This window comes from Lottia gigantea (genome assembly GCF_000327385.1).
Source record: "Lottia gigantea unplaced genomic scaffold LOTGIsca_9, whole genome shotgun sequence".
Classification (NCBI taxonomy): Eukaryota; Metazoa; Mollusca; class Gastropoda; family Lottiidae; genus Lottia; species Lottia gigantea.
In genome coordinates, this window is record NW_008710950.1 from 745,818 (window position 1) to 758,790 (window position 12,973).

General features: G+C 31.7%; 1 protein-coding gene across 1 annotated transcript; it reads right to left on the bottom strand.

The window, feature by feature from the left end:
- Nucleotides 1-11,249: 11,249 nt before the first annotated feature.
- On the bottom strand, nucleotides 11,250-12,025 carry LOTGIDRAFT_155688 (hypothetical protein; the record flags this gene model as incomplete). The annotated part of the gene is made up of 2 exons (XM_009068227.1): nucleotides 11,250-11,529; nucleotides 11,997-12,025. 2 exons carry the CDS (start codon nucleotides 12,023-12,025, stop codon nucleotides 11,250-11,252), a joined length of 309 nt encoding a protein of 102 aa, XP_009066475.1.
- Nucleotides 12,026-12,973: the final 948 nt, after the last annotated feature.

Below are 12,973 nucleotides of genomic sequence, written 5' to 3' on the forward strand. Positions count from 1 at the left end.
CTTCAATTTAAAAGTTTTAATCACTGTAGATAGCATACAATTGCTGCATCAGTTACCAAAGGATCATGAGCTCTTAAGACATCTATTTAATACAACTTACCTTAATTGAAATAATGATTAGAATCATAATCCAAATGTTAACTGTTAATTTAAACTTTAACTTATCTTCTAATAAAATTGTTTACTCTATAATACATTACGATATAGCTCTGGAAGACGGAACTATGATATGATTACAATGACAAACAGTGTAGTGTTCTGCCCAGTATATTGTCAAGATCTCCAATTATAATCAATACTGACTACATTTCTAATGATAGACAGATCCACATAACCAATCGCTTCAAACTTTATCTCTTGCTTGTGTTTGATCAGAAATAAGAGTCATTTATTCCCTTATTAAAAGCAACCTGTCAGATCAAAGTTCATCTTTGTGGTCAAACTAAATGTTTAAGTGTCAGCCTTGAAGAATAAATTAAAAACTATGTGATACATCAATGTTTTTCATTGAGCCATATAACTGTAATAGACTACCAATTTTCTATTATGTCATGATTATTTTGTATTTCACAAATTTGTATATAGGCCTAAGAAATGAAATGAATGGAGAGTTACATCCTACTTTCCTGCACTGATCAGGTTAATGAAGATAGGACAACAGCATTAGCCTACTTTTTAACATGCACAGCCTGTAGATTATGGGGAGTCCAAACTGAACACTTTTTTCATGTCAGCCTCTCCGACCTGTTTCATAGACAGTGAAAACCTATGTGAATTATCCAAATTTATTATCTCAACCTCTACCAGAATTGAACCTGGCCTAGGAAAATCGTGTCTATTGTCAATCATGGGATCAAAGGTACTAATCTTGGGTCAGCATGTGAAAGTTTGATGGCCTTTTTAGTGTCATATTTTCTCACTTTTCCAGCTGACCAAGCTGTAAATGAGTGGATTATCCAGAATATATGTTAAGGGTTGATAGAATGGATCCTTGATGCGTTTTTGATCTGTCTTTGTTAGTTTATTTCTTGGAACGAATGCCTACATGATAGCAATTCAAGAATTTTAATATTTTTTAATTTTATATTTTGCATGTTTTCCAACTTCTACAATTTTGATTTGATTGATCTGAAAATTTACAGGTTGATAGAGATTATGATCGACATCAAAAATAATTTTTAAGATTTTTTATATCACTTCCAATTTTGATGTTATATGCCATTAAAAATGAAATTTTCACTTGCGGAATTTTAAAAATATTTCGAAAATTCTTTTTTGGCAAATTGCTAAAATGCAAAATGTAGCATCAGCGTTGAATTTGATTTGAATGATTTGGATATATTTAAAACATATAAATTATTGCGGAAAAAAAGTAGTTTTGAATTTCAATTTTCTTCTTTTTCCAGTTAAATTTTTTCAGTAATTGTTAAAGCTTTAAAGGCTCAAATCTCATGACCATGACCTTTGGTGACCTTGTGACCTGAACAAAAAAAAGTTATTGCCCTTGAAGAGATCTATCTAATGATATATTCACTTTTGTTGAATTCTATTCACTTCTGGTGATTAACTTTAAAGAGCTCTGTCCTAATTTACATCCGACAAAATAGTTCTTATATCCTTATAGTGCTTAATTCTATCTTTCCAAAGATATATAATACTTGATATTTGGATCAGAACTGTGCTTTTTAATATTTGAAAATTTGTTACTGACTTCTATAGTAACTGTTAATTAGACTTTTGCGGCTTATCTTTCCAATGCATTTAGTGAAATTCAATTACTACTTTTATTGAGTGTTCTCTCACCGTTATCAAGCAAATAATACAATCATAAACATTAGGCATATATATAGAGAGCTAGTAACAACAACTTATGATAATTATAATAATGATTACAGGATGAAGCCATACAGGTGTTCTCTTTGATCTGTTCTCTTTAATCTGTGGATTATGGTTTCTTACTGATATTCTATATCATGTTATTTTATTCCCTAAATGATATTATCATATACACTTGGTATGAAATAACCCCCATCCCTATTCAATTCTGGTTTTATTCTCTTTATATATATTGCTTCAAGTAATTTTCTTGGTTTCATGTGATGTTGATTTTTGGCCAATATCTTTGTGTCCATGATATTTGATGCCTTTGGTTGGTACTGTGTTCAGCAACTGCTGTAGGGTTGGGTAGATTCGGATTCTTATGTTTCTTGAGGTGCTGGTCTAGAGGGCATTTCGTTTCACCAACATATGAATCTCCACATGTACATTTTATCTAGTATATACAACCTTTGGCTTGTGCTGTCGTTGATAGTGCATTTCCATATGCATTAAGAATATTCTGTACCATTCTTCCTTTCTTAAAACTTATATCTACTTGAAGTTCTTCTGTTAACAGTCTTTTAATCTGGTAGGATATGCTAATTCTGATCCTGCTGTTGGATGGTGGCTTTCGTTCAGTACTTTGGGTATTCCTGGATTTGGTGATGATTTTGTTGATCACATCTTCGAGATATACATTGTAGTTTGTAAACACATTCTTTAGGTGGAGGAGTTCCGGTTCAAGGGAGGCTTCATCACAAATTTTGGTAGCTCGATTCAACAGGGTTGTAACAGTCGATTGTTTTATGTTGGCCGGATGGTTTGATTGGTAGTGAATGTATTGATCAGTGTGAGTTGGCTTTCTATATATACTGTCGTTGATATGGTATTATTTTTCTTGGTTACTAGGACATCAAGGAATGGTAAGGAGTTATTATTTTGTAGTTCCATGGTGAATTTTATTCGTTACTTTTGGTTGTTGAGGTGGTTTAATAAATTCATAGGATCTTCTTTTTCTTGAATCATAATGAAATTGTCGTCAACTTTCCTCAGCTTGCAGATTAGTTGGATGATGGAGGTTTTTAACACCTGATTTTCAAATTCTGTCATGTAGATTTCTGATAATAAAGGTGATAAGGGACTTCCCATAGGTAGGCCATGTATCTGTTCATAGTAGTCATCCCTCCATCAAAGTAGGTTGAGGTTATACATATTTCTAACAGTTTTACTATACGTTCTGTTTTTAGTTCTGTTTTTACGGTGGTTTCAAGTGGGTCTTCTAAGTTATCCAACTTATCTTTGATAATGTCCAATGTTTCTTTTTGAGGTACATTTGTAAACAGGTCAGTAACATCGTACGATATAAGCTTATTGTTAGCTGGGAGTGTCTGTATCTTATCACAAAACTGGGCAGAATCACTTACATATGAATTGGCTTCCTTACCAAATGGTGATAAGAGTTTGGACAGGTATTGGGCTATATTATAAAACACCGAGTCTCTGGAACAAATAAGTAATCTGGCTTTGATAGGATTTTTATGAATCTTTATATTTGCTCTGGCCTATGGTACTTGGTGATGCGATGGTTTCAGTTGATAGTAGAGGTCATTGTTAGTTGACTATCATTTGTAAGTTTCATTAGTTCAGTTCTGAGTTTTGTTTCATGAGTTGACGTAGGATCTTTGCGCAGGCGTCTGTATGTGGTCGTATCATTCAGTAAGTTGTTAACTGTTTTTGTATATTCTGATTTATCCATAATCACAAAAGCTCTGCCCAAGTCTGCCTGAACAATCGTTATGGATTGGTCATCTTTCAACTCTTTCATAGCTTAGTGTTCTAATTTGGTTAGATAGTGCTTTATTTTATGTGGTTTCTGGAGGATGTTCACTATTTGATGTCGTAGAAAGTCAACTTTGCCACCAGGCGCCAGTTGTTGTAATCATTTTTCAATTCCGTTTATGAAGCCCTCTTAGTTCTTTGATTTCTGTACTGGTACATATTTCAGGCCTTTAGATAGGAGTGATATCTGATCTTCTGTTAAATTCTTTTTGCTGAGGTTTATTATGGTTTTGGTAAGGTAGTTGTCTCTGTTGGGCTTCAATTCTGGTTTGGTCATTTGTTCTTGTTTAAGAGAATTAAATTTTCGGGTTTGCTTGAACTTGACATTTTGGTCTAATTTGTCATTGCTGGTCTTTATTCTTGCTCTAACTGTTTCATATTCATCTTCAGTAATAATGGTTTGGATATTTTGATGAAGAGAGTGTTTCTTATCTAATGTGCGTTGTTTCTCATTTCTGTAAAATTGTATTCTTTCTCGAATCAAACTGAGACTGATGAATATCTCGTGAACTAATAACGGTTAACAGTGTACGCATGATAAAAGAATTTTAGAGATGGGAGTGGGACATCTGGGCTAGAGTCACATTTACTTTAATTACTTACAATTTGTTGTGGCTTGCAGATTATGCATTTGTCACTCATTAAATTATGCACATAAATAGGGTACTACTTTGGCCAAATTAAGGTAAAGGTACATCTGTCTAGGCTTTTAACTTTTAAACACAAAGTTTCCTTATTTCTTAGTGTCAATTTAAGCAAACTACTTGATTACCGGTAATTGGTGTTTCTAATGAATTATCACGTATTCTTCATCATATTATTATGTTCTTATTGCATATAGGTCAGAGTTTTAACCAATCATAAATGTCCATAAATGCACAGTCTGAATAAACAAAAAAAAGGACTTTCTTGATCGGTCACTCATTCTAATTTAGCTGATAATTCTCTTCTAATTTACCTAATTATGAATTAATTATAGACATGTGAGACAAACTGGTATTTTTCCAAGTCATTGGAACACCTCTACTTTCATATTCTTTAAAAAAGAAATAGATTTTACAAATTACTGAATTTTCATTTCATATTATTAACAAAGATGATCTTGACCTTTGCAAGGTCAGAGGTCATTTATCAAAGATGTTCATTCAGGCTTTGATCTTTGATGTCCTATGTCTACTGCCGGTTTTACAGGCCTCTGAAAACAGTAAAACTTTTAAGGCTTATATCTCGTAACTCTGACCAGATTGGATTCCTACATTTAAAAAAATTTGATATTTTGATTAGAACGATCCAATTCCACACTAAAAAATTTTATTTTAAAAAGACTACAAAAATATGTAAGAAATTGTATCATAACTCTGACCAGTGAAAAGATTTAAAGGGTATATATTCTTGTTTTACATGATGTAATTCATGTAGTAGGAAGTACTATATGTAAAAAGATATGATTGTAGGAATTGGTAGCTTAATGAAAGTTTTCCAAGATGGTTTCAGTGCAGGTGTATGGATATTATTTCTTTTTTGGTTTACAGTGTACTCTGTGATATCTTAGTATTTCGACATTCTGCCTAATCCAACATCATTTTGTGGTCCCGATTGATTTCCTTCTTAGGCTAGTTTAAAAAACACTGAGTACTCTGACACTCTTGCTAATCTGACATTTTTTTGCAGTCCCAGTGTATGTCGGATTACGCAGAGTATAGTGTATATTCATTCGGCACAGTTTTTATGTACCCATTTGTGTATACCCATTTCCTTGTGAATGCTCTACAGACTTGAATTTATGGTTTTTATTGCCTTTGAAAAACATTGGTATGTATGTATACAAGAACATAAAATGAAGTTCAAATTTGTTTACTTTCTGAATAATCACCTCTGTGATGTTACATATGATAAATGATATTTCAAACTACTTTCACAAAATTTGTTATATATTTATATGATCAATAAAACAAGTTAAGCACCTGTAATAAATAGGTTAGGTTTTTTGTTAACCTGTGTGATCTGGAAAAGTGAAAACTAAAGTAGATATTTAATTATAATTTAGTATAATTAATTTTTACACTAGTGTTAATCCTTGAATGATTCTGAATAGAGAAAATGCAATGTTTTCAACCAACTTAATGAAATTTGGTAAAAGTTTATTTATTTTTCTCTCTGCATTGTGAAGTAGGAATATTTGGATGTGGTCCAATTGGCAATTTTAATGTTATATTTAACTTAAGAAACGCTTTGGTCAAATGAAGTCAGAACTGAACAACAAATTTTCCCTTTAAATGATCTATTTTTCGATCCATTGTTTTTTCATTTGTCATGTTAGATCTGGAATATAATATTTTATGTTGAAATATTCTTCTTATTATCTGAAGTAGTTTTGGTTCTGATTATTTACAAACCGCAAATTTTCAGACTGTTTATAAATTGTAACATAATTCCATGTGCTTTATATTTAATTAGATCACAGAGAACTTTCTTTTTTTCAAATTTTGGAATAACAGCTTTGAGTTTCTGCCATTACTGAACAAGGTTCTTAACTCAGACCAACATTTTTGACTTAGTGTCACTGCAGTCAATTAATTACTGTGGTATTTTACACCCAATTTTCAACTAACTTGTAATTAAGCGTAATATACATCATTCAAATTGGAATTGAAGAAACCATCTTTATGATGTTTTCAGTGAATTTTATCTGCACACAAATCTAAGAAACAGCACTTTAAGCCTTTTGTTGCTCTTGATATGATTTTCAGTGACATCTTAAGGCCTAATCTAAAAAGGGTCATGATTTGTTGTCTTATGTATTCAACTCTTACAAGGGATATTTAAAGCTTGCTGACTATAAATGATGTTTAGGTATTAGATGGAGTGTATAATAGCTTGACATTGTTAAGAAGTGCTTGTCATTTGGCTTCCCAGGAAATGGAAAATGATGGAAAATTGATTCAGATGGAATACTGAAATTGTATCATAGTCATTTAGATAAAATCTCTTTGTTTACTTAAATGGAGTAAAAAAATAAGATTATTTTCTAGGTATTGTTGCAAATTTGAAAAAATAAGTCAATATTTATCAGTCTGATTTATTTTGTACTAAGCGAGGATTTGATTATTTAGATGTTGTCATCAATTGTCTGATAACATCATTATTATCAGCTGAAACACATTCCCAAATAAATACTTGATAACAATTAAGATTTGTTATGATAATTTCATGAACTGTCTTACTTGGGATATATGGATGCAGTGGAAATTTTAATCAGATTTTTGTGAATTAAAATTTAGCATTGTGAATCAGATGGAAACTTCTTGTTTTTTTATTACAATATTGCCTTATATTACCTCATGAGAGTGGAATTTTCCTGGTATGTAAAGAGATATGACCCTACTCAATTGTGATTTAGTGATGCTATTATCTCAAACATCAGTATGAAGTGGAAAATGTGATATATTTTTAGGTTGTTATTGTCAGATGGTAATAAATCATCATCATATAGATTGATTCATTATATTTTTCACAAAATTTCATTGTATTATAGTATGTTATATTGATTTTTAATATTTTTCATAAATATTGAAGATTACCAAATTTTTATGTCCAGAAATTTCAAAAATTGTTTTTTTTTTTTTATTTTGAAAATATTCTTTTGGCGAAGAATGTATGAAATTTGGTTATTTTCATCAAGGAAACACTTGTATACTTGTAAGTGTACCCAGGGTATAGTAAAAGCAAGTTTTTACATGATTTCTGGGTTTTTCAATATCCTACAGACCGAACAATCAGAACAGGTGCAAAGAATTGCTAAAAGTAGCTTACCAAATGTAAAAACATTTTAGATATTAAGTTATCTAAGGGTGTGATGGGATAAGTACTATTCTTAGTCATAAATAGTAAGTAGTAGTAGTTTCCTGAATAAATTTTTGATTGACTTCACTCAATGAAAAGATTTTGGGTCATACCTATGCAGCAATTATTGTTGCTTATAGTTGGGAAATAAAAAAAAATCATTTTCAATAACATGTTTCATGTTGTTTTTCTTATGCTTGAAGCCACCTACTTGTTTCTAACAAATACTTTCAAATGTGTTTTATGTACATTCCACTTGAAACTTAAGCTTGTTGGTTTCCTATTTAGATTTCATTACATAATTATGTCTTTTGTTTCTGTCACAAGAAATAAATAATGACATGAAATTAGATAACTAACTGTAGTATAAATAACAGAAAAACAATTTTATTTGAGCTTGATAAGCATATTGCATACATACAAACTGTCGATAAAAAAAAAAAAAATTTTGCAGCTTATCATAGTATTCAAAGGTGGCTGTTTTTACTAGATGTAGTTTGTCATGTGATTTTGATAGTTCAAATTCTCTACTAATCATAATGTATGATACAGATAATCATAAAATAGCATTTAATGCATAAGTGAGAGTCTGAATGGCCATTATGTGACATGACAAAGTGTAAAGGCCCGACCCCAGAAGATTTATTCAACAATATGAAAAAGATTGCAGAGAGATCCTATGAAACTATCAAGAAGTAGTAATGATTTAGATGGGGGAAGGGAGCACTCGATTAAGTATCCTGATAGTGGTAATAAAAAAAAGGTTGAAAACCTCAGCTCTAAACTAAGAGTGCCTTTGGTTATATATAGTGAAAATTCTCAACCAAAGATGAACCTATAATGTATATGAATTGAAAAATATTGCCTTTGTTCTTTGAAATTTGTTTGATTGTGTTTGACCTTTAACTGGTATAAAATCTAAAATTTACACAATTTTTGATGGATTTTGATGAACCCTAATGGAGCTTTCTATTTCACTTACAAGTGCAGAAAAGGATAGCAAGTTATAGCTCTACATATTCTGTCTACAAGGATAAGAATAACTGAATTGATTCTTTTGAGATGAGTCCTCCAACATTTATATCCAATTTAAATGGTAAATAGGGATTGATAATATCATGGCACAAATTGAATTAATTATAATGAATAATATTAATTTATTGATGGTAAATTGTATGTTATGTAAAAGATTTACTAGGTATCAGATCGTATCAAATGTGTTTTAATCCTCACTATGCATTACAACAGATTGATGTTAAAAACATACTGTGCCAGATGACATTTATCTGCCATAATTTGATCATAATGTCTCAGTTTAATGATAAATTCAATTAATGTAGCATATCAAGACTGTTTTGTCGTTGTTTATTACCATGTTTAAAAGACAGGAATAACCTGTTGATGTGACTAAATTTAAGTTCAGAATAATCATAAACGCTAGGTTGAAACACTGTCCAGCTTTAAGCGCTTGAATTCAAAGTCAGTTATGTGATAAAAAAATGTCTAAGACAAATTAAATTTTTCATCCCTGGAAATTTTAAGCATATTAAGGTATATTCCATGTCCATGTGTCCAAAAGAAAAATAAATATTTGATTTGAGTTATTGCCTTTGATCTTCATTTTTCAACCCATTAACACTCTAGAAAGAATACTTCTTGATTTCTTGTATTGCCCATTTTTAAGCTGATCAACAATATTTGTTAAAATTAAATGCAACTTAGTTAAATTGTTCATAATAACATATAAAGGAACATAATAAAAAAAAATAAAAAATCTAAGTATATAATAACCTGCGCTCTCATTCAAGGCCATGCCTTCATTCATATTATAAATCGAAAGTAGAGGTGCTCTAATGATTGGGAATAATGACAGTTTGTCTCAAAAGTCAACAATTAACTCTTAATTAGCTTATTACGAAGGGATTCCAATGATCAAGCAGTCCCTTAAAAAAGATTATCAGGTCTCTCAATTTCTAAAGGGAGGTAACTCTATTTGTGCCTTTTCACAGCCAAACATTACCAAAACAGCCAAATACCAACTGACAAATTTAAACTTTCAATGGTTATGTTTCCAAAATAGGGAAAAAGGACAATGTTTTTTTTATTTTCTAAATATACAGTGCATATCATTACATTATTTCCAAATTATAAATGTCTATTAAACAACGTTTGGCTAATAATTTTTTATACGAAATTGTGGCAATATTATTTTAGTTAGTGAGTAAACAAGGAATCTATTTTTAGCTTTTTCAATCGGGGTTTCAGTAAATTTGATCCCAAAGCTTTTCTACATCCTCACAGTCTTAGCAATCAATAATACTTGATTTATTCATTAGATTATATTTACATTTTATTTTCATGTGCTACAGTGATTCCGTGTGAAAAATTTGCATTCATTCCTTAGTGATCTCTGATGATGTAGTTGTAATGAGGTCATCTCTTATGATGTGGGATGCGGGGTATGATTACACAAAAACTTTCAATTACAAATAGACAAGGCAATGGAACAAATCCTGGTTTCCTAGTTTGTGTTGAAATCAAAGTTATTTGTTTCTCTTTTTTATTTGATTGTAAAAAGGGGAGTCAATTACCCTTGCACTATTTTATTTGTGTTGTTTGTGTATTTATACTTCATCGTCAGCCTAGCAACATAGAGGCAGGGCTTAAAGTTAATTGACAGGAGCTGTTTTACCCACTTTTCTGACAATAATGATAGGTTTAACTATATTACGGCAATAATTTTATCCTTAAAAGTACGATGATAGATTCTTGAACACTACCGAATGTAAATATAAGGATTGAATGTAGATGAAAAATCTTACACGTGAAAACTAATGATTAGAAACATCAATTAATCAAACAACAAGCATGATTCGACCAAGGAAAAAAGCAAAGGCAACTTTATTAATTAAAATGTTCTTAAAGGGAGAAGCATTCTTTCCTTCTAAAAACATTTTCATAATTTGTCTCATGTTTTAGGCGATCGTTTTGATATCACTGTTATCATCACTTGATTCACTATCAGTAAACTATCAAAATGCTATGATGGATGTAGTACTAATGCAACAGTTTGCTTAAAGCTTTCAAAATCCCTGTTGTTCTTCTTCGGGCACTATCAAACATATTGATACCTTCAACTGGCACAATACTGTCCATTTGTTTGATAAGCAGCTCTAATTGAAGGTCATCTTTGTCATCATCCATTTAATTGGGTAATCTCAATATGTGCAGAACACTTTTGAATTGTTGTACCCTTCCTTTCACGGTAAGCATGTCTAGTCCAATTGACAACATCCAGAGCTCAAGTTTTCTTTTCAAGATCTAATGTACAGGAACAGTGGTCAATAAATGACATAGGTAATGAAAATCATGATCTGAGCTATTTCTTCTAAAGATAATAGCCTGATAAGATTAATCATTTAAAGGTTACTAATGTCATTGAGAAATCAATCATTTATTGGAAACCGGATACCAGTCACCTAATAAGGCATTATAATTAAATCATGATTCCGTTTATATGGTATCCCACAATTTGATTGGATTACAGCGATCACATGTATTTGGTTTATATCTGTGTAAACAGAATGTAAATATAAGCTCGGCCCCGTTACAGATTACTTTTATCATTTGATTGACGTCGCCACAACACAGCGTCGATGTCGTCTGCTTTTCCGTTTTCAGTCGAGATGGCGAAATACGGCAATTTTTTCTTGGAAATTATGATGAAATCTTTGAAGACATCCCACTTTCTAGTGATCACGAAGATAACATACATATACAGATGTCACCCTGCAATTTTGGTTGCCTAAATACATGTAATCATCTACATCAGCAGATTTAGGCTCACAGCGCCAACAGGACAGTGTACAACTAAATATGATGAAAAGTTGAGGCATATATGATGAACGGGCACAGACCACTTTATCAATTCCGTCTCCAACAGCCCCTGAGGCGGCCCATATAGTTACAGACCATACTCTTTCTAAAGAATCATCACAAGTCCAGCCCAGATTCCAGATTGCCGAAGCCCTGAAAACAATCGAAGATGGTCGACAATCAGAATCAATGAAGAAAAATACAAAATGGTGTGTTAATTTATTCCAAGGTAGTTATACTTATTGATATACTGGCCTACATTAAATTTGTCAGTAAGGCTTAGGCTACAATCTCTATTATTGATTCAGCTAAAATTGAAATTTGTACAGAGGTAAGCCACCCAAAATGAATTTCATCATGAGTTTCGCATATTTTCTGAACTTTATTTTTCAGAATGGAGCATTGCAAATGCAAAAACTCTCTAAAAAATGTTCGATCTAAATTGAATAGACATTTATGCAAAATAAATCAATGACATTGTTCGAGACAAAGCCTTAAAGCCTGCAAACTCCATGTTGGATGCTAAATTGAAGCACATATGAAACATGGATTAGCACGCCCCACAAATCACAAAAATGTCATTGAACGCTACGATTTACATAATATATATAGCGTCATACCTGTCCAATTTTGAAACAAATCCTGCCATTTTAAGATACAAAGTGTGGTACAATCTTGCTATACATTTTGTCACTCACGGTTGGAATTCCACAAACAGTTAACCCTAAAGTCATTGTCGAATATATGTAACAATTAATCATCAAACTCAACAAAAAAAACTGAGTCAAAGATGCGTCACATGATAAAAGAATGTATTCATCCAATATTTACTCATGTCCAGTCAAGTCACTCAGATTATTAATAGAAAAAACCGACCCCACCGCAGAATCACTATTTTCATCACATAAGTAAAATTGACAAATCTAAAGATAATCAGTACACATATTCAAATGTTTTTTTGCAAAGTGTATCAATTTACGAAATTCATAATGTACAACAGAGATTGCTCCAGTAAACAAAAGCAACGAATTATCAATACACTGTCAGCTGTTGCACTTGCTGACCCCCATCATGTTGACACTACTGTCTCTGTGCCTCCTTCGAACGTCAATAGAGCCGAAATCGACACTTCACTGAATGATAACGACATTTGTCAAATTCACTCGAATGTGCACCCTCCAAAGTCCATCAATCTATTATTTTTAACTCGTCTTTCCATAATTGCACTTTCAACTGGCCACCCCATCAACTTTCAAGCAGTAGATAGACTCTAAATAGGTAACCTACTTATTGCTCATTGGCTGTTCCCTAGGATGTTTCTATTGTAACTACAGTTCATTAACGTTATGTTAAAATGTTATGTATTTATACGTAAATTTAGTGCCGTAAGATGTTGTTATATTAAAAAATATTAAAACACGTATTCATGTTGATTTAATTATAAGGAATGACCTGAACATTTTTTTTTTTGGATGTATAAACAGAAAAAACCTGCGTACACTTAAGCATTGAACGATGGACCCACTGCAGTTACGGTGATATGAATACATTGGGCAAGGTGCCAAATTGAATGAGCTGCCGAAGGCAGTCATGATAA